The following is a 22,486-nucleotide window of genomic DNA, read 5'->3' on the forward strand; positions in this document are numbered from 1 at the left end:
TCTTTTTGTATGGCTTTTCCATAACTGGGGTGCCATTGCTGAAAAGTTTCTTGCTCTGGTCTTGTGTTTCCCCACAGGTGGTCTAATGCTGCAAATGATCTTCAAAACACCTATGATAATTTGACTGGAGATGTGTTGGTATCGGCAGGCGTGATTGCATATCTAGGAGCCTTTACTGCTGGTTTTCGACAAGAGTGTTCTCAAGATTGGAGCAAACTTTGTAAGGTAGTGTTGGCTAAAATCATTATTTTTAATATCTTGAACATAGTCTTCTGCATTGCTTTTTCTATTGAAAGACAGACTTCATGTCTATATACCTATCTAGAAGAACAAAGTGTAGTGTGTTTGTTGCATTGTTGGTACTTCAACTAGTTGAATTAATTTTAATAATTTTAATATTGCATGTCATAATGGAAAACAAGATTGAATCTTTGCCTCCTGTTTTGTCCTCTAGTTTACTTACTAATAAATCAAACAAAGTACCAGGGTATATTTTTTATGGAATATGATTGGTGTCTCAACAGATCGAAACATCAGTCACTATGGAGCAAGTGCTCAAGGGTGCTCAGTTTTTAGCTCATGAAACAAAGGAGAATCCAAGCCAGTCCATGGTCATACATAAATGATCCAAGAGAGCATAAGAGTGGTTTAAGCAGCCCAGGGTCTGAGCACACAAAGCAGCTGAAGCAGGTTCATATGCTAGTCAGGGAGTAACTGAAGATAGTAGTTCAAAAAAATAAGCTAAGGTTCAAGAAACTGAAGTGCAGGAAATGACAGTGTCAAAGATAATGAAGCTTTTGTTCTTCAGCACAGACATGGTCTTGGTTGTTTTAATTTATAGCTAGCTGTGTCTCAGCACATCCTAGAGGAATCTGGCTGACAACTGTTTGTTTGTTTATGGAATTATTGCCTCTTAACTCACTAGGGTTGGCCTTATTATCTGAACATTTTCTTTTAAGCTAAGCCCCACTCTTGCCTGTCACATTAGTCTGTAACACTCCAAAGGATTAAATAGCTAAGCCTCCAGCTCCCCCCCTTTAAGGTTAACATATGATGATCCTGGTTCTGTTTTCAGGGCAGAGCATCCACTTCCTCTGGCTCTGACTGGAGCCTGTTTTTTGGGCTCATCCCTTCCTCACCTGAGGAGGATCCTCCAGGTAGTATATGACAGAGAGACAATAAATACATGCTAAGCCTGCATGCTGGCACTCCCACTTTTGGAGTACTCTGGTCAGTCATAGAAAAACACAGTACTGTGATTCTTGTGTTGGACTGTGCTATTCAAATTGGATTTGGCTATAGCTTAATCATAAATAATAGCTATCTTTACTCAAGAAATAGACTCAAAACAGCCTAACAGCAAGAACATGCTCCTACACATTGCAGTAATTAAGAGAACTCTTTCTATTGTTACCTATTATGTTCTTTCTTTTTACAGTCATCTTGCTGCCTTGCTAAAAATTGAGATGTTGTGCAGTTTGTTAACTGGTTTTTTAAAGCTTGACATATAAATATTAATATTAAGAAATCTAAAGATTTATATTTTCCTGTAGGACAAAAATATCCCTTGTTCTGAAACCTTCTCTCTGAGTAAGACGCTTGGTGATCCGATAAAAATCAGAGCCTGGAATATTGCAGGTCTTCCAACAGACCAGTTTTCTATAGACAATGGTGTAATTGTTAACAATTCTAGACGTTGGTAAGTAACAGAACTCTGTTGTTTTACTAAATTAAACAATAATCAGTTTATCACACTAATGGCTAGATCTGATAATTTCTATATTCTTGATCATTTTTGTTTTTCTGTACATTTATTCCCTATTGTCTGTATTTTTAAGATGACCTAAATCTTAGTTTTTTGTGGTTTTTTTGGGCTACGAGACCCAAAGATTTTTCTGAAGATGCCAGCCACAGCTGCTGGAGAAACATCAGGAATAAACTGTTCTAGAACACGGCCTTATAGCCTGAAAAAACCACAAAAAACTATGGATGCCATCCGTGAAAGCCTTCAACTTCACAATGACCTAAAGTGTCCTCAATATGGCTTATGTATGAGTTTAAGTCCTTCTTGAAAATAGGAACGTATTTCTTTCTTTTTCTCAAGATGTTAAATGCCAAGTGTATTAAATAAAAATAATCAGTCTGCATAAATTATTTTTTATCAAATTTTGTGCCAAGATGTAGAGCAGTAGTGAATATTTTGTGATGGATAGTGCCATGTATGAATGCTTGCAGAAACACTGGTAGAAAGAGTTGGTGCTTGGGAGCTGACAGAGTACTGGGCAATAGATTAGATTAGATCAGCCGATAGAAGTGAGAAAATTATCTTGCCTTGGTAAACATAGTTTTTTGAGGAGAAAAACTGATTACTGACATACTGCTCAGCATCAGCATATGAGTGTGGTGGAGCAAAAAGAAGTTTGGGGAGTCACATTCATACCACAGGTTTACTTCACCCCTGGTTTAAAAATAGATTTGCTTCCCACTTCATGTCCACTTTGAACCTACAGAAAGCAGAAGAATCCCACAGTGGAAATGAGAAGGAAACCATTTCAAGTATTTACCCCTCCTCCCCAAACCACTAAACCACACTGCCTTTTGTCTGTGGTACTGTGCCTTTAATACTCGTTCTCAATAAATCCAGAAGTATCTTGAGTTAAATAACCATTTTGTCAATTCCATTGTAATATTCTCTTTGATTAGCTTTGTTAGACAATAATCGATTAATTATTAAGCACTCTTTTTATTAACAAATCCAATGTGTTGTAGGCCCTTAATGATTGATCCCCAAGGTCAAGCAAATAAATGGATAAAAAATTCTGAAAAAGAGAACAGACTGAGTGTCATAAAATTCACAGACACAGATTACATGCGAACTCTGGAAAACTGCATTCAGTTTGGAACTCCACTTCTGCTTGAAAATGTTGGGGAAGAAATAGATCCTTCACTGGAACCTCTGTTGCTTAGACAAACCTTTAAACAAGGTACAAGAAATTTATAAACTCCACATTATATGCTTGAATAATTCTTGGATGATGTATTGCATCAGTTAATACTTCCCTTTTTCTCTTTAAATACTGCTGCCTAGCAACAGATGAAGGTACAACAAACAACTTGTTGGATTTTGATCTTTTATTTCTGACATAATTTGCATGCCCTGCCTTGTGATGTGTTAGATTTAAATATAAAAGCTTTTGTTGCTGTTGTTTGTTGCTCTTGTTATGTGCCTTCAAGATGTTTCTGATTTATGGCTACCCTAAGGCAAAACTGATACAGGTTTTTCTTAGCAAGATTTGTTTAGAGGGGATTTAGTATCTGAGGTTCAGAGAGTGTTACTTGCCTTAGGCCACCTAATAGATTTCGATTCAGATCCTGGTCTTCCAGAATCCTAGTCCAACAGTCAAAGTACTACATCACACTGGTTTAGTCCAGTATTATTTTATTGTGTGCCTTCAAATCATTTCTGATATATGGTGACCCTAAGGCAAACCTGTCACTAGGTTTTCTTGACAAGATTTGTTCACAAGGAGTTTAGTATTGCCTTCCTCTAAGATTAAAAGAGTGTGACTTGTTGAAGGCCACCCAATGAGGTTCCCTGGCTGAGTGGGGAATCGAAACCTGGTCTCCAGAGTCATAGGGATAGTCCGCACTGGCCAAATAAAATGGCTTCTAAGCATGTTGAAGGCTGGCTGTTTAGATGACACATGAGGTGAAAGTGGATGGGAAGCAAAATGGAGCTGCGTTCTGGGGATAAAAACCAGATCAAAAATAAGCTGAGATACTCCAACTCAAGGCAGAAAATGAGTGTAATTGCACCCATATATAAACAGCCCGGCATCAGTATGGGACTGTAGCAAAGCAAAAACACAATTATCAATAAGGCAATGGATGAAATTGCAACATATACAAGACAGACAGTCCAACAGGGGGGCATGGGGTAAAGATGAGTGAAGGGGGCGTGTTTGAGGGGCCTCCATTCTTGTACTTTGCCAGTGTGTCACTGGGCGCACTGATGCACTGTACAGGCGGTGTATTGCTCATGTGACTATATGTCTGGTCACACAGGGCATCCAATGGGATGGCAGCTGGGTGGGAAGAGTGAGGTAAATGGCGGCTTCAGGTGACGTGTTTGTGTGATGGTGCAAATGCATGGTGGGAAGGCAAAAAAACCCCACAATAGATGTGGCTTGACGCTGCATGGTGCAGACTGTCCGTGGGTGTTCAGTCTACCTTGAGAGTGGGCTGTGCAGATAGTGGGGTTTCTAGCTGGTTTGGGAAAAACCAGGATCAGCCCGGTTTTCCCTGTCTGTGTGCTCTGCCCTAGGAGTTGGAGATGGTGCATGTAAACAACGTGCAGGGCAATTCCTCTCCAACTTCCCCACCATTGACCAAAAAAATTAAAAATGAAATTGAACTTTTAGCCATATGGATTGTCTTGGGAGTTAAAAACTGCCCTCAAGACTGTCCAGAATTTACCATCCCAGTTAAACTATATAAAACTAAAATGGATTGTCTATAGTTTTTGTCTCCTTGAATTAAAATAAGCCTAGTATTCTCTAAAAATATCTTAACCTGCTTCCATCAGCTAGATTAATAAAGTTTGAAGAAACCACTCTCCTGCCATTCAGGAATACACAATCAAAGCACTCCCGATAGATGGCCATACAGCCTCTTTTTAAAGACCTCCAAAGACGGAGATTCCACAACTCTCCAAGGCAGCATGTTCCACTGTTGAACAGCTATTATCGTCAGGAGGTTCTTCCTATTATTTAGATGGAATCTCTTTTCCTATACTGTAGTTTGAATCCATTGATCTGTTTCCTAGTCTCTGGAGCAGCAGAAAACAAGCTTACTCCATCATGAGTATGGCATCTCTTCAAATATTTAAACATGACTATCATGTCATCTCTTAACCGTCTCTTCTCCAGGCTAAGCCATTTTGCATGTTTGTGTGTGTGTGTGGTTTTTTGTTTTGTTTTTTGTGCACTTCTTAACATGATGAGGAGGCTAGGAATGTTCACATCTCAGAAACGATAGATATGTGTGATGTGTGAACCCAAACATAGTCTGTTTAACTGCCTGCCTGTAACTTGCTTTGTATCACCAGACTGTTAAATTCACTGAAGATTAAATTTTGCTGGTTCTTGATTACAGAAGTGATATTTTTGTGTACACAGGAAAAAATAGATCGATGTGTTTCTCTTTTCAACAATAGGGGGCATGGATTGCATTCGGCTCGGGGAGACCATTATTGAATATTCCTTCGATTTCAAATTTTATATTACTACCAAATTAAGGAATCCACATTATTTGCCTGAATTAGCTACAAAAGTGTCTTTGCTCAATTTCATGATTACTCCAGAAGGACTTGAAGATCAGCTTCTAGGTATTGTTGTTGCAAAGGAGAGGTAAGTTTTCAAATTCTCCAGAGGAAGTTGTAGAAGCAAATAAAAATCAATTTTATCCCAAAATGCCGCAAATAAATTACTGGATTTTAGAAAAAGTACTTCTTTCACATGATACAGTCTTTGCAAAATTGGATAATATGTAACATTTATATAAGAAAATAAGGGTAGCGGGTAAAGGGTGGGAAAGAGTCCAACAGTAAAAGAAAAATGAAGTTACAAAGAATGCTTTAAAAATCCTAGGGCATCTGACTAAACTGTAGACGGAAAGGGCAGCTGTACTCTAAAGTATTGTCTCATACATGTATTGCACTTAAAAAGTATACATAATTGCCTGCCTCCCCAGCCCATTACAACTAAAACTGGAGGATTCAGTTGAAAACTGAAAAGACTACAAAAGAACACTAGTTCACACGTTATAATAAGCACCAAAGAAACATTTTCAGAGCACATGTTCATTGCTCATATAAAATTTAGTATAGGTCTTTACTGGGAAAACTACAAATAGTTGGTGAGTCATAGTAATTATTAGGATAATTGTAACAAATTAAGTAATAATATGCTTCATTTCCAGACACAATTCAGAGTACTAGTCATGACCTATAAAGCCCTACATGGCTTAGGTCCAGACTATTTGAGAGACTGTATCTCCCCATACGAACCTGCTAGAGCCCTAGGATCCACAGGAAAAGGCTTTCTCTCGGTCCTGCCAAGATCAAGGTTCGCTTGGTGAGGACATGAGAGAGAGCCTCCTTGGTGGCTGTTCCCACACTATGGAACGCCCTTCCATGGGAGGCTAGGCTGGCCCTCTCCCTGCTGGCATTTTGCTGGCAAGTAAAAACATTTTTATTCTGGTGGGCTTTTTAAAATCATGGCAGGAGGGCTTTTATATGAGCTAGCTGTTTTAGATTATGTGTTTTAACTTTTATATTTTTGTAATCTCAATTTTATACTGTTTTAACTGTGTTATTTTAATTGTTTTGTTAAAAAAATTAAGGTGTTTTATCTTGTGAGCTGCCATGGACCCTTTTTGGAGAAAGGCAGCATAAAAATGAAATAAATAAATAAATGACGTATATATGGTTTTTTTAGACCAGAATTAGAGGAAGAACGGAATGCTCTTATTCTCCAGTCAGCTGCCAATAAGAAACAACTGAAGGATATAGAGAATAAAATTTTAGAAACACTACAGTCTTCTGAAGGGAATATATTAGAAGATGAGTCTGCAATTACAATCTTGGACTCTGCCAAAATTATGTCTAATGAAATTACAAAGAAACAACAGGTGAACAGTTTACATTTGTATAAGTGGTGCCTGAGAGCCAATATAATTCTGGTAGAGCAAAAACCCTTGCTACAGCAATTTGCACTGGATCATGGGAGGATGGAGCCATCCAACAGTGCATTGACTGGCTCAACAGGAAAAGCAGTCTTTTGGTAGGCCTTATTGGCCTTCCTCAAAGAGCCACCAAAAGCCATTGTTTCCACTTTGTCCCACCATCCCCATGCACACAGCCACTCTGAGGTGTCCTGATGCCACTGACATAGCTGTTTCATATTTCCAGTGAATTCATTCTTGGACAATGGAAGGATGCTGAATGAAGAGGGAGCATAGACTGAGATCTTTGTAGCATGTGGGGAGGAGGAAACTGTGTGGGACTTGTCAGTGGCAAGGAGAACAAGAGCACTAGTGCACCTACATTGCAGGAGAAGCTATGGATGTCTCCTTGTGCAAAGTTTGAAAAGTTGAAACCTCTTGTGCATGTGGGGACTTCACAAACATAATGTTTCAGTTCAGTTCTGACTGCTGTTTGAACAACCTGTTTGATGGACTGATGCTAAAGGGAAGCATATGTGTCATTCTGCATAGAGGCACTAGATAGCAGGAAGCTGTTTGAGGTAATTAAATTAGATCTGATGCTGAATGTTGTTTGAAGTTATAGATGTTGCTTTTCAAAACACATTAGCACTGATCTTTAGAGGCCTGTAAAACCCAGTTAGAAGAGGAGGCAAGTTTGTAAAGTTCCAGAATTCTCTCCTATGAATCAAAATCTCATTTAAAGAATTTATGGCTTCTTCTTTGTGGTCTCTGTGAATCATACAAATAGGTTGTGTGTGCCTGTACAGTGCAGTGTTCAGAACCTTCTAGAGCTGTTATATAAACTTTTTGGTGGTAGCCCCATCCACCCATAGGGGCTACATAGGACCCTTCCCAGCCAAAAGTCCCCAGTTCATTTTTGTGTGCATCTGCAGCAGCACTAACAGGAACATGGCTAGAGCTTGATTTATCTACTGTGTTTTGACTTGGCTGTTTTGGACTATGTTTTCTGGTTTTTCCCTTTCGATTTAGTGAACTTTTTGGATACGGTAGCTTCATTAGTTTTCTGATCTAGTCTGACAGCAGCTTGGACTTTCCCATTTTTGGCTAGGGTGTTACAGTCTAGGCCATGTCCACCCTTTGGGGTTTTCTGTTCTACTTGTGTCTTTCAAAAAGTGTGTATCCTATGACGCTAAAATCCCAGATTTCTCTGCCTGGGAGAAACACACATATTTGTTCATGCCACAAGCTGGTGGAATAGGGCTTTGAGATTCAAGGTCCTCTTTTACAAGAGTGCCTTATGATCTTCTGCTACAGTTCATTTGACAATGGCAGCTTTGGTGGCAATGGAGTAATCTTCCACCGCTGCTAAGTCAACACCATCTTCAGTACCACCACCAGCATCCAGAGCATTTGTGCATTGGCAAGAACATCTCCATCTCAGTAATCTACCTTTCAGGGCAGAGAATATCCTAGTTCTGCCCTCAGCAGAACCTCAGATTAGTGCCATGAATTGACACTCCATATTGACACCCTGAAACTAGTCTTTTGGTGGTAGAACACTCCAGAGATGGATCTATTTGCCTCTCCTGAGAATACCTAACGCCAGAGGTTTTGCTCCAGAATGCGTCAGGCGTAGTCACATGGTGAGGAGGGCCCTTGCTTTCTATGTGGACAGGACTTCAGGTATTCGAGACCCTCAAGGAATATTTGTCAGCTATTCTTCAAAGAAGGATAGACCGTTTCTTCCCAGCACTTCTCAAAGTGGGTAGTTTCTACAATCTTTTTGGCTTATGGACTGGCCAAGAGGCTATTCTACACAGGCTATTGCCACATCAGCTGCCTTCTTGAGAGCCATCTCACTGGAGGATGTATGTAGAGCTACTACATGGCTGTAGCCTTTACCTTTCATCCCACGATGTAGGCTAGATGTCAGATCCAGGACTGAAGCAGCTTTTGGAAGGACAATACTATGTTCATATCTGTCATGATATGGAAGTTGCGGGTGGTTCACTCCCACCTCCTATAGTGAGTAGTTTGGTAGTCTCCCATTTGTGTGATTCACAGAGACCACAAATAAGGATAGGTTATATAGCTGTAACCATGATTCTTTGAGTGATCATCTGTGAAATCATACAACCCCACCCATCCTTCCCTCATCATGTCTTGCCTTTCCTTAGCTTCATTGGATGGTGCTACTTCAATGTCCATGGAACTGAGGGCTTTTGGCAGGAAGGGTGCTGTATGGCACCTACAGGTGGGCAAGGTTACTGCCAAAAAGGTTATGTAACAGCTGTAGAAAGTTGTGAATGGTGCACTGTGCAGGCACAAAGAACCCATTTGTTTGATTTCACAGATGGCCACCTGAAGAACCACAGTTACAGGCCTATAAACTGCCCTTTCCTCTGCACCTGAGACTGTGCCCTCCCCATCGGCCAAACATACTCCCCTGCTCTATTCCATCAGGACCACTGGCTGTTCAGGAGAAAATATAGTTTGTGAACTTCATGCAGGCCCCAGGCCCTTTTTAGCAGCTCCTTAGACATTCAAAAGCCCCAGGCCTCTCTTTTCCCTCAAAAATTTGTCTAAGTGATTTGATTATTTATGTATTTATTTATTTATTTCCCAAAATGACCAAAAATATCAGTAAATCACTCCCAAATACAATGGTTTCCCTTTTCCTCACTGGTTTGTGTTTATAATCAAAACATTTTCATGTTAAGCCAAGATGATGTTAGTAGAACTTTCCACCATGATAAAGAGGAATCAGAGAGCAGAATTGAGTGTGAATGACTCATTGGTATAATGCATTTAACTCTGTTTATCTTATTTGATGGAAAATTGGTCTATGTGACTTATCACACCAGCAAATAAGCAGAGTGTCATTCAGTGCACTAGTGTGATATCACAAATCTTGGCACTATATCAGTATAGCAGGACCTAATTTAATGAAATAATATTTACAACAAATATATCAGTCTATTCACCTTTGAAGGTGGCATGCCCTATGTGTTTTGGTCATTATTTTAATGATTTTCTAAGGAATATATTTTCTCTAGATTGCAGAAAAAACTGAAATTCAAATAGCACAGTCTCGAGAAGGCTACAGACCCATTGCAAAACATTCTTCTGTGTTGTTCTTCAGTATTGCTGATCTGGCTAATATTGACCCTATGTACCAGTATTCTCTCTCATGGTTTGTAAACCTATACATCAATTCTATTCATGACAGGTAAGCCATTGCTGAGTTCAGTTTTTAGATTTTTACTGTATTTCAGAAGCCAATTATTAAATATATGCAATTGCAGGTTTAAAAAATGGTTTTCTGTTTTGAGCTTGCAAACATTTGCAGTTGCAGATGTAAGTATTTCTGGCACCTTTTTGTGCTTATACTTGCATACCGTATGAATGCCCCATAAATATTTCATTGGTTAATAGATAAACATTTAGATCAATATTTTCTATGTTGAATATGCATTCTCTAAATGTATATCTGTTCTTTTCTCTAGCAACCGATCTAAAATCTTGGAAAAAAGGCTACGCTATCTAAATGACCATTTCACGTACAACTTGTATTGCAATGTTTGCCGCTCCCTGTTTGAGAAGGATAAGCTGCTGTTTTCATTTTTACTGTGCTGTAATCTCCTGATGTAAGAGCCTGTGTTTTCTGAAATATTTCAATAAATGAAGAAAATGTTCCTTTCTTTAGCTTGGAGCATTGTAAAATGTAGGAAACATACAGTATCTTCCAAGTATCAGTGTGCTGCACATATGGCTCATTGCAGAGATCTTAAGGCCACTGTTGCATTACACCAAATGAAGCAGGAGACAGAATTGGGCTATAAGATTAATAATTAGTCAATCAAGCTGTTTTGTCTGCTCCCTCATTTAGCCCGTCTTTGTCCCCATGACCACCCCTCTGCTTTAGTAAGGGCAGGGTGGAAGCTTATTGACAGAGGGGGAATGCTTTCCATTGAACCTTTACTGTCACAGAATTTCTGATCACTTTATAGTTACATGGAGTTTTAGTGAGAAACATGTAGAGTGCTCTCTGATCTGCTTGCCAAGAACAGAATGTTACTTTAGCTGCAGAAACACACATTTCCAGATCAACAAGCTGGGGATGGAAGCTGTAAATGAAGCATTATTGAGTGATTTTTTAAAATTTTATTTTATTTTTGGTCTCAGCCTAATATAATGTTGTGTGATTTCATTCCTTTTAAAAATAGGGCTAAAAAAGAAATTGAACATCAAGAATTTATGTTTTTATTAACTGGAGGAGTTGGCCTCAAGAGCAAATTCAAGAATCCAGATCCATCTTGGCTACAAGATAAAAGCTGGGATGAAATATGCCGTGCAAGTGATATGCCTGCTTTTAAAGGACTACGGTATGACAGATGTTTTTAAAAACACAATTACATCTCTTATTTGTTTTCTTGGATTATCATCTATCCTATTACCATCTTTGCAAACCAGCAATGGCATTTCAGTGGTCTATCATTGTTTGTAGACTATTAGTGTTATGGTTGCTTGAAGGGCCTCACTCATCTGTCTGTCCCCAACTTGTGTCACTTTCATAGTTAGTGTTGTCCTTATAAGCAGCCGTAGTGCATCTGAGGGGAAAGACCATCTGAATTGTTGGTGATCAGTCAAGTTATTCACCCTTAAAATGACCCTTTTGGTTGCAGCTGCTTCTGCAAGGAGAGGATCTGAACTATGTTCAGTCAAATCCTCCTTACATTTCTTTTCATCTGGACAAGGTGACTTTATGACCAGAATCATCTCTTCTCTCAAAAGTGCTGTTGGGATTTCATTTGTGACATAGAATTGTTCTATCTCCCTTCATGCATTATCTATCTACCTATCTACATTGTAAAATGTGGGCTAGACAAGGCAACTGTTACATGGATTTGTAATTGGTTGACTGACCGAACGCAAAGGGTGCTCAACAATGGCTCCTTTTCATCCTGGAGAGAAGTGACCAGTGGGGTCCCACAAGGCTCTGTCCTCGGGCCAGTTCTATTCAACATCTTTATCAATGACTTGGAGGACAAAATTGGGGGAATACTTATCAAATTTGCAGATGACACCAAATTAGGAGGAGTAGCTAATACTCCAGAGGACAGGATCAAGATTCAAAATGACCTGAACAGACTAGAAACCTGGGCCAAAGCTAACAAAATGAAATTCAACACGGAGAAATGTAAGGTATTGCACTTAGGGTGGAAAAATGAAAAGCACAGATATAGGATGGGGGACAACTGGCTGAATGAAATTACGTGTGAAAGGGATCTAGAAGTCCAAGTAGACCACAAGTTGAACATGAGTCAACAGTGTGATGTGGCAGCTAACAAGGCCAATGTGATTTTAGGCTGCATCAATAGAAGTATAGTGTCTAGATCCAGGGAAGTAATAGTGCCACTCTATTCTGCTTTTGTCAGGCCCCACCTGGAATACTGTGTCCAGTTCTGGGCACCACAATTAAAAAAGGACATTGAGAAACTGGAGCGTGTCCAAAGGAGAGCGACTAAAATGGTGAAAGGTCTGGAAACCATGCCCTATGAAGAACGACTTAGGGAGCTGGGGATGTTTAGCCTGGAGTAGAGAAGGTTAAGAGGTGATATGATAGTCCTGTTTAAATACTTGAAGGGATGTCATATTGAGGAGGGAGCAAGCTTGTTTTCTACTGCTCCAGAGACTAGGACCCGGAGCAATGGATGCAAGCTGCAGGAAAAGAGATTCCACCTCAACATTAGGAAGAACTTCCTGACAGTAAGGGCTGTTCGACAGTGGAACAAACTCCCTCGAAGTGTAGTGGAGTCTCCTTCCTTAGAGGTCTTCAAACAGAGGTTGGATGGTCATCTGTCGGGGATGCTTTGATTGTGATTTCTTGCATGGCAGGGGGTTGGACTGGATGGCCCTTGTGGTCTCTTCCAACTCTACGATTCTATGATTCTAACTGAAAAAAGAGTCTTTACATACCTTGGACTGGGGTGGAAAACTGCAGAGGGGTGTGCAGCTTTGAACCATGGGTGGGCAGTTGCCATTTTTCATCCTTGTGCTTTCCAGGACTGTATTGGTGTGCCCAACATGACATGAAGTAGCATATCACTTCTTATTTTGTTTTTGGCTGATTTTCAACAGATTTGGGGACATTGTTTGTTTGTTTGTTTTAAAGATACATGGGGCTTGGAAAGTTGTAGGGGCCAAACAGCTATATTTTGTGCTGGTTTTCAACCATTTTTTGTGTTTGGGGGTAAAAATCAACCACTTCAAGGGAGCTTCAAGAGCTGTACTTTCCACAGTGCACTTTCCTTTATATCAGCTGAACCTCATCCTTTTGAACATTTCCTAGACTTTCTGTTACTAATGGGGAAACATAGAAAGGCCATCCAGTTTATATACAGCATTTTTCTACATGGATTTCAAAGGCAATTCTCACAAGATAGATTAAAACAAAGTGTGCCAAAACAATGATGATTTTTAAAATTTAAAGAAAAATCATCCACTTGTATGAGGCATAGAGACCATGAAGAACAACAGGTCTCTTGTGTGTAAGTGTGGCTCTGCAAGTGACCATCTGTAAAACTCATACAACCCTTCTTTTCTCTGCTCTATTTTGTCCTTCCCTTGTTACATTTTTCACAGTGGTTGTGGAGTTGAGGAAAGTAGCTTAGCATGCTCAGATATGCACTTTGGGCAGTGGGGGAGGCGGAGTTCCTGCCAAAAGGCTACTTAGCTCTGGAATGTTCTGTTGTTGGTGTGTGCAGGTGCAAGACCCAGTTGTGTGAATTCCCAGGTGATCACGCAAATCACCGTTACAGTCAAATAACTTATTGTTTTCTGCATAGAAGCATTTATTTCAGTTTTCTGCAGTTTAATTAAGGGAATAATGAATCAACATATGATAGAGCTGTTGTATTGCTCTTAAACTAATGGTGCTTCCATAGTGATGATAGTCACAAATGTAGAGGCAAATCACAAAGTTTGTTCTGGAAGAACTATCTGCTAACATTACAGTTGCATTTTCATGAATGATTTTGTACAATTATTTTGCTCACCTTCTACTGATAGTATAGTTGGGACATAAGCATCTAAAAGCACTGAATGAGGAAGCATTCAGAAAGTACTTCAGACCAGACGTGCTTCCTCTTTAGAGCAGCCATTTGAACCCTAAGCAAGTATCTTTGCTTCTCTACTGGGCCTGCTGGATCATTTGCATAAGCAATAATTAGCATAGAGATCAAGACTTGAAATTGTGGAACACATAGAACTGGTATTCTGTCAAACCATAAAAATGCTATGTTAGGCTGTACCCTAGGACTAGTAGTGCTCATCATAGATATTTGACCTGCAGATGTCTGGAACACAAATTAGTGTGGTGGTCATCTACAACAACTATTAGAAAAAGCTGAAATCTAGAAGAGCTCTTGTTAAAATGTAAAGTTGAAGTGTGAACATTTCCAGTTTACATTTTTCTAGGAGTCATGTAGCTGCACAACTCAATGATTGGCGTAAAATCTATGATAGTAAAGAACCCCAGAATGTCACCTTACCAAGACCATGGAATACATCCCTGAATGAAATAAAAAAGATGATTATTCTCCGATGCCTGAGACCTGACAAGGTAAAATATGTTAATGTAATTTCTGTAGGCAGTTGCATAAGCAGTTTCTGTTTGCCCTATGAGTTTTATCAGTGGGTAGAATTCCACTGGAAATTGTATACTGAGATAGTACTTTGCATTTCAATTTCGTATATGATCAAAAATCATATGAATGAAGTAATAGCTATGAAGGCTAGAGTTTTTCTTATTACTCATTTTCAAATTTTTGTGTTGTTATAATTACCTTTTTATTTGTTTAAAAGAGACATACCTCTTCCTTTGGTTTTATACTTTGTACTTGCAATTCAGACTTTATCAATCAAAGAAATGGCAAAGGAAAGTCATTTGAATATTGTTTTTAATGTGCATGATAATTAAATTGGATGTTACTTTTAGTTCTTAAAAACTCAACATTTAGTCTTTCATTCGTTGCTTTTATTATTAAGTTACATTGGTGACTTATACTATCCTACCATCTGAATGTTTGTTCAAAGATTAAATTGATTGACTGGCTAGTTTTGGTTGGGATGTTACTAGTTGTTTCAAATTTTTACATTTCTAAACCACTCCAAAGGCATTTTCCATTTGGCCAGGGTATACACGAAATAAATAAATAAATAATCTCAAAATGTGTTTTTAAAAACCCACACATCTAAATCTCTGTAAATAAAAATGTTATAAGTGGGCTAAACCCACTCATGATAAGATATACACTTCTTGTGAGTGCCTAAATAAATACTAGCAGAGTGGTTTAGAACAAACGCTGTGTATTTCAAAAGAAAAACCTATTTTATGCTGAAGGTTTTTTTTTACAGATTTCACCAGCCATAACCACCTTTGTGACTGACAAACTTGGAAAAAAATTTGTTGAGCCACCACCATTTGACCTAACAAAAAGCTATTTAGATTCAAATAGTACAATCCCACTGATTTTTGTGCTTTCTCCTGGAGCAGATCCCATGGCTAGTAAGTTCATATATTGTAATACATTTTCTCTTCTTTTTCCCCCCTATCTTAAAGCAATAACGGGTAGCTGTTTCAGAGCCAGGGTTTTCTTTTCAAACAGTCAAGTGCCTGAGAGTTTCACATTATTTGTTTTTGCTTTTTCTTTTGGGCTTCTGATGGATTTAAAAATAAAAAAATAAAAAACATGTTATGTATATATGCAACAGATTAAAAATTTGCCAACATTAATTACTAATAATTCATTATATATTATAAAATTTATTGAAAAACACATTTTTTCAAAAACCACATAAAAAGTGCCATGTTTGATCATGGCCTTTCTCATCCATAATTCTGTGTACACAGTGGCCCTGCTGAGCCCCCCTGTTTTCCAACCATATGAAAACAGCTGTGTTTGGGGAGGGGGAGTGCATTGCTTACAGGGTGGGCTGTGGGTGACTGAGTCATTAAGTGGGAGAAACAGAATTTCACCTCCACAACAATAAAAAAAATTAGTCTATTTTACAGCATTATAATTCACTAATAGGATGCCAGCCATTTTTGTCAAAATACTCACCACTTTTTCTCATGAAGGATCTGATCTTTATGGGTCTTTAAAAGGCTGTGCTCTTCAGGAGAAACATCAAACGCTTCTATTTATATTTTACAAGCTATCCAGTCAGAAGCTGAGTTTCCATTTGTTGTCATAGGAATGCTAAAAAGAATCTGAGTAAAAGACCAGATTTTTCTATTAGATTTTTCTAACAGAATCAAAGAGTTATTGTTGTGGAAGAGGCCCTATGAGCCACAAGGTCCAATCCCCCGCTTAGTGCAAGGATCTCCAGCTAGAGCATGCCCAGCAAGTAGCTGTCCACCCTTTTTTTGAAGACATCCAAAGGAGACCCCACTGCCTCTCTAGACAGTTGATTCCATTGCCTAGCCACTCTCACTGTCCAGAAATTATTTCTGATGTTCAGTCGAAATCTACCTTACTGTAACTTCAAACCATTAGACCTAGTTCTATCCTCTGGGGCATCAGAAAACAAGCCTGCACTCCACTTTGTGGCAAACCTTGAAGTATTCAAAGAGGGAAATCATATCATGTCTCAATCTTCTCTTCACCCAGCTGCTTCGTTCTCCATACTTTTTTATCATCATTGTCTTTCTTTGAACTTGCTCCAATCTGTATATCCTTTGTAAATGAAGCACCCAGAACTGAACAAAGTATACAGGTGAGGTCTGGCCAACACAAAATATAGTGGGACTATTACTGTACTTCCCTCAGTTATGGTTCTATTAGAGCAGGCTAAGATAATATTCGCCTTCCTTGCTGCAGCATCACACAGCTGGCTCATGTTCAAGTTATGATCAACAATAAAACCAAGGTCTTTTCCACACATAGTACTGCTGAGTCAAGTATCCCTCATCCTATGCCTGTGCATTTGATTTTTGTGGCCTAAATATAGAAGATTGCATTTGTTGAATTCTACCCAATTTTTAATTTATCAGGGTCCTTTTGAATTCTTTTCCTATCTTCCAATGTGTTAGCTATCCCTCCCAGATTTGTATCATCCACCAATTTGGTAAGAATTTCCTCCACCATAAAATCTAAATTGTTGATTAAAATTATTGAAGAGCGTCAGCCCTAGGACAAAACCGTGTGGCACGCCACATGAGACCTCCTTCACGTTTGAAACACAACCACCAATAACAACTCTTTGAGCATAGTTTTCCAACCAATTATGAATCCATCTGATGGTGTTTCCATCTATTCCATATCTGTTCAGTTTGCTTTGGTGAAATAAAGCTTTGGTGAAATCCAAATAAATGATATTCATCATCTACTAAACTATTAGCCTGTTTGTTTTTCTAAAGGCTAGCTTTTGTGGGTTTTTCAAGCTATGAGGCTGTGTTCTAGAAGAGTTTATTCCTGATGTTTTGCAAACAGCTGTGGCTGGGATCTGCTGGCGAAATGTCAGGAATAAACTCTTCAAGAACACAGCCTCATAGCCTGAAAAACCCACAAAAAACTATGGATGCTGGCCGTGAAAGCCTTAGATATAAGGTTAGTTTGGCCTGATTGTTCTTGACAAACCCATGCTGGCTCCTTTTAACTACTTCATTGTCATCAAGATACCTGGAAACAGACTCCCGTAAAAGCTGTTCTAATATTTCTCCTGATATTGAATCCTGGAATAGGGTGAAGAATTAAACATTTTTGTTGTTTAGAATTAACATTTATTAAACCCAATGTTTCTAACTGTGGGAGCATGAATTTTATGTTATTTATTACCAGTACAAAATAGTGTTATTTAGATTTCATGTTACTTGCTGGCAATTGCTGTTCATGTCAGGGATTTGAAGGGTTAAAACACAGCACACAGGGAAATGCTTGATGTGTGTGTGTTTGGCCATGAGCATTCAGCAGAGTGGCAAGGCTGATCAGCACAGCTGAAGCTCATTGTGTCAAGGACTCTTCAGTGTCCAAGTGCACGTAGCCATGGATGATGAAACATGTGTCTGGATTGCACAGGAGACACATGACATGGCTACACACCTGAACTCACTGGGTTTGAGAGACCACATGGTCTGGAGACTATATAAGCCCAGGGGTTGCAAGGGTGTTGTGTGGGTTTGAAGTAGGAGTTGGATTGGTATGTTTTGGAGTTTTAGAGATCTAGTTTTGTATAATAGCACTGTGAATAAAGAGCACTTTGGGAGACTAGGGCAGGTTATAGACCTCCCATTTGGGGCAGGCTGCACTCGCCCCTTTCCCCGGTGTATTGGGGCCTCAGCTGCCAGAACGGCAGCCGCTGAGGCCCTGATCCGCCGCTTTTCAGGCTGCGGGGAAGCAGCAAAACACTGCTTCCCCGCAGCCTGAAAAGGGGTGTCCTTGGGGCTTCAAGCCCCAAGGACACCCCGCGGTGGCGGGGAGAAGGAGAAAGGGACCGCTTGGCCCCTTTCTCCATTGCTTCGCTGGGCGCAGCCGTCTGAAGGCTGCACCCAGCGAAGCAAAGCACCGCCGCAAACCAGGAAGGAGCTCCGAAATGGAGCTCCTTCCTGATCCGCGGAAACGGCACCCTAGGTGCCCTGGCGCGGACCGACGACGTCACGTCCGCGCCGCCCCGTGTTGAGGCGGTGCGGTCGTCATGGCGGCCCCCTTGTGGAAGGGGAGCCGCCATTTTGTACGGACTCAGTCCGTACTAGGGTTAGGGGGGTGCGGAAGCACCTACCTTCCTAACCCTAGTACGGACTGAGTCCGTACTTTAATGGCGGTTTGTAACCCACCTATGTTTCTCTGGTGGTTTATCAGAAGAAGCTATAGCATTGGTTTGCTGTGTGTCCCTGGAGGTTCCTGCATTGCTGCAGTTCCTGGAAGACATCCAGTTGCTGTCATCCCAATTGGACTTTGGAGCCACGCTTCGGCTTCCGGAAATTTGCCAGCTCTGCTCCAAGGGTCTGATTTAACCCCAGGACTAGTTGGAGTCACTGACAGTGGTTGTTGGACCCCAGCCGTTGCGCTGACAGTTCACTGTTACCCTACTCTCTTCAGAGGCTTAAGAGTTAAAGAAGAGAAGCAACAACACAAATTCCAAACACTTTGGGCAGTACTTTAGGATAAAAACTGATTTATCAATTTTTGCAATTTGGAAACTGCACTCCAAATTCAGTTATTCCCATACCTGAATGGTGGTGGTGTGGTAGTAGTGGTGATGATGGGGAAATAGGATAGGCTGACGAGATACTGAATCTTGTAATTGTTCAGCCTGTACCTCTTCTGATTATAGCAACCTGAGGGCCACTATACAATACAAAATTATCATAGTAAAGGGATATCTATATTAAGAGTCAGTGTTTTACATACTAAATGTTATACTGCAAGATGAAGTCTGTATATGAACATCATGGAAATGAAAAAAAAATTACCTCATATTAAGCAAACCTATTTTGGCAACCTATGGATACTTTTTTTAAAAGGTATTGGAATGTTATCAAGTTTGATTGGAAGTCATCTGTTTGATAAAAAGATCATAATTTCCAAATAGTTTTAGATTTGCATTTTGTAATTAGTTTTTTTTTCCCACCAAGCAAACAGATACTAAAATATTGCACTTTTTATGTCAGGCCTTCTGAAGTTTGCAAATGACAAAAATATGATTGGAAACAAGTTTCAGTCCATCTCTCTGGGACAAGGCCAAGGACCAATAGCAGCAAAAATGATAAGAGAAGGAATGGAGGAAGGGACCTGGGTTTGTTTACAAAATTGCCATCTTGCTGTCTCCTGGATGCCAATGTTAGAAAAAATCTGTGAAGAATTTAACAGTGAAACTTGCCATCCCATTTTCAGACTCTGGCTGACAAGTTATCCATCACCCAAGGTATTTTTAGTTCCAAGGATTCTTTAATAAGAAATGTAGTAATTGTGTTTGGTGTGTTTTGTGCTTTCAAGTCAACTCTAAGGTAAGATGGCCTTTTCATAGGGATTTCTTGATAAGATTTCTGCGGAGGAGGTTTTATCATGGCCTTCTTTAGAATAGGAGAGTGTGACTTGTCCAAGGTCATCAAGTGGGTCTCAATGGCTGAGTAGGGATTTGAAATGTGAGCTCCCAGAATCCTAGCTGAAATAAGCAAGGAGCAACCAAGCTCTCCTGTCACCTGAAGTGCTAGCTAAGGCCCAAACACACTGCAGAAATAAACCAGCATGATTTAATTGGATATTTGGGAGCATGCATGTACAATATAGTATACTAAAATTAACTATGGCCCAAAACACACTGCAAAAATAATCCAGTTTGAGACTGCTTTAACTGTCCTGGTTCTGTGCTAGGAAGTCTGGAAATTGTAGTAGATTGTTATACCAGAGCTCTCTGACAGAGAAGGCTAAATGTCTCACAAAACTACAGTTCCTAGAATTTTCTAGCACTGAGCCAGGGCAGCTAAAGCAGTTTCAGACTGGATTATTTCTGCAGTGTGTTTTGGACCTAACTTTAGCTTTCTAAAAGTTATGGACTAATTCCACTCAGGTCATAGTAAAACATTTTTGCTAGATGTTGGCTTGTTAAAATAGGCTATAATGAGATGTATTTTGAATAAGCCCTGTCTAGGTACTACAAGAAAGTAAGTAGGCTTTAATCTACTGCCAACTTCTTTCTTTCAGTTGGTCTCAAGGGTGCTACAAGATCTCTCTACATCCTGATTCTATAGATTAACATGGCTGTATCTTTGAATTCTATCACCATAGATATTACAAATTATTGATCAATTTCAAAACTGTCATACTTGAGAAAGATTACAGAGTTTGTGCCAGTGGATCAATTCCATAGCCTCTAGATAAAACTGACATCTAAACTTATTTTCAGTACATCTTTGGTCAAGGTTTGAGCCTAGTGATTGGATGGTATTTGCTTGGAGATGTAGAGTGGTGTGTGATATCTCAATAGTATTGTTGTCATTGAGTATAGTATCCTTCTGGACCAGCTGTCCTTTTATAGGTTTGTCATTGTAATAATGATACTGGGTATCTGAAAGAATGGTTTGGACCTGAATGGGTCAGGTTTGCAGCCTGTGGTTTCTTCTCTCAGCTCCTTACCTTTTTTGGTGTGTGAACTGCAGATCCTGTTAACTATAGAGATTTGCGTGGACAACTGTAACTGTTGACCTTCACATAATTACTCTGGGACTGACAAGATTCGTTTTAGAATGTGGGCAGTCACTAAATTTTGCACAGTCTTTATAACATGCCAATTTTGGTATTGAAAGAAAATAAGCAAATGATGTATACACATAAAAACCAGGAAACAAAAACATATTAAATATCATATGATAATATTCTATATTGAACATGTAAAACATAAAAGAAGTTTTCTTTGTTGAATAGTAGGGTTGCATTGGTAAATTAGAATGGAAATCTCCTAATCCATTTGTTTTGTCATATATGTTTTTTCTAGTTTCCGGTAACCATTCTACAGAATGGTGTAAAGATGACAAATGAACCTCCAACAGGTCTTCGGTTAAATTTGCTGCAGTCCTACCTCTCTGATCCTCTTTCTGACCCAGCCTTCTTTGCTGGGTGTCCTAAAAAGGAACTGGTAATTTTCTCAGAATGTTTTTATGTGATTTGCTTGATTAGCCAAGCTACTCATTGTTTTCCTGGTGATGATTGTAAGCTAAAGTGTGGCCTTAAATTTGGAGATAAGGAGGAGGATGGGGGGGGGGGGGGAATCCAGATGCTAATAGAAAATTCGTTGAACTTGCAACACATTCCTGATTGCATTTGCCTCTAGAGTACTTCTGCAACAATGACGAATAAAGAGGTAGGAATTGAAGTGCCCCTTCAGAAGTGCCTCTAAAGAAAGATCACCTAAGATGCATTGTTCCTTTGGTAGTATTCTTAGTCATGTCTCTAACCTTTGCACCCTGTCCAGATGTTCCTACCCCTAGCAGCTATGAAGACGCAGGAGGGGTTGCTGCTGCTGCTGCTGCTGCTACTTGCCAGTGGGTAAAGGAGGGCAGAGAGGCACTCGATGCTGAAGGTTCAGCTGGTCTAGGCTCCAAAGGAGATGGACACAAACTGTGGGTGCACTGTACCACCACCGCCCCAGCTGAGACCAGCTGCTTCTTTCTCATCTGAATTACCTCCCTCTGCTTTCCCCTACCCACTGGTCTGCAGTAACATTTCCTAAGGCTTGGCAGCTGAATGGGGTGGCGAGAAAACATGAAACTATACAGAAGTGTTATTGTAAGGGTTCTGCCTATCCCTCTGCTGCCATCAACTGTATGGACTTCCAGTTATCCCAGCCACTGCCACCAAATGTGAGGGCTTCCTATTATCTCTGCCACCAATGTGAGGACTTTCTTAATCCCACTTCTGTGGCCACCAGCTTTGGGGACCTCCAAGATCCCCTTGTGGTTTCTGTGTGAGATTTTACAGTTGACCCCATCATATCTGCTGGGGTTCTGTTCTCCCCCCCTCCAGCTAACAAAAACCACAGGACTTGATGTTCTGCTGTTTCCAATGTTAGCCTGCAGTGACCTTACTGGTGCACCACCATTGCAGTGAATGGAATGGGCCATCCATGGATGTCCAGATTCATGGATGGCAAGAGCCTACTGTATTTATCTTCTACCCCACCGGACACCACAATTCATTCTCAACTGCTACCACCAGAGACACTGTGTAAGAACTCGACTTTCCAATTTATAGCATTTGTG

General features: G+C 39.9%; 1 protein-coding gene across 1 annotated transcript in view; it reads left to right on the top strand.

Annotated features, from left to right (window-relative positions):
• DNAH12 (dynein axonemal heavy chain 12) overlaps positions 1 to 22,486 on the top strand; it is a 149,404-nt gene that overhangs the window by 109,607 nt on the left and 17,311 nt on the right. The window contains exons 54-65 of the mRNA XM_089522232.1: positions 78 to 225; positions 1,554 to 1,699; positions 2,770 to 2,984; positions 5,216 to 5,408; positions 6,498 to 6,690; positions 9,783 to 9,955; positions 10,233 to 10,373; positions 10,953 to 11,111; positions 14,206 to 14,350; positions 15,145 to 15,295; positions 19,400 to 19,653; positions 21,223 to 21,363. Coding sequence (XP_089378358.1) covers positions 78 to 225; positions 1,554 to 1,699; positions 2,770 to 2,984; positions 5,216 to 5,408; positions 6,498 to 6,690; positions 9,783 to 9,955; positions 10,233 to 10,373; positions 10,953 to 11,111; positions 14,206 to 14,350; positions 15,145 to 15,295; positions 19,400 to 19,653; positions 21,223 to 21,363 — 2,059 coding nt within the window. The remainder of the gene's footprint in view (positions 1 to 77; positions 226 to 1,553; positions 1,700 to 2,769; positions 2,985 to 5,215; positions 5,409 to 6,497; positions 6,691 to 9,782; positions 9,956 to 10,232; positions 10,374 to 10,952; positions 11,112 to 14,205; positions 14,351 to 15,144; positions 15,296 to 19,399; positions 19,654 to 21,222; positions 21,364 to 22,486) is intronic.

The sequence above is a fragment of the Sceloporus occidentalis genome, unplaced genomic scaffold (genome assembly GCF_023333645.1).
Source record: "Sceloporus occidentalis isolate IW3139 unplaced genomic scaffold, rSceOcc1.0.p SCAF_1, whole genome shotgun sequence".
In the NCBI taxonomy this organism is placed as follows: Eukaryota; Metazoa; Chordata; class Lepidosauria; order Squamata; family Phrynosomatidae; genus Sceloporus; species Sceloporus occidentalis.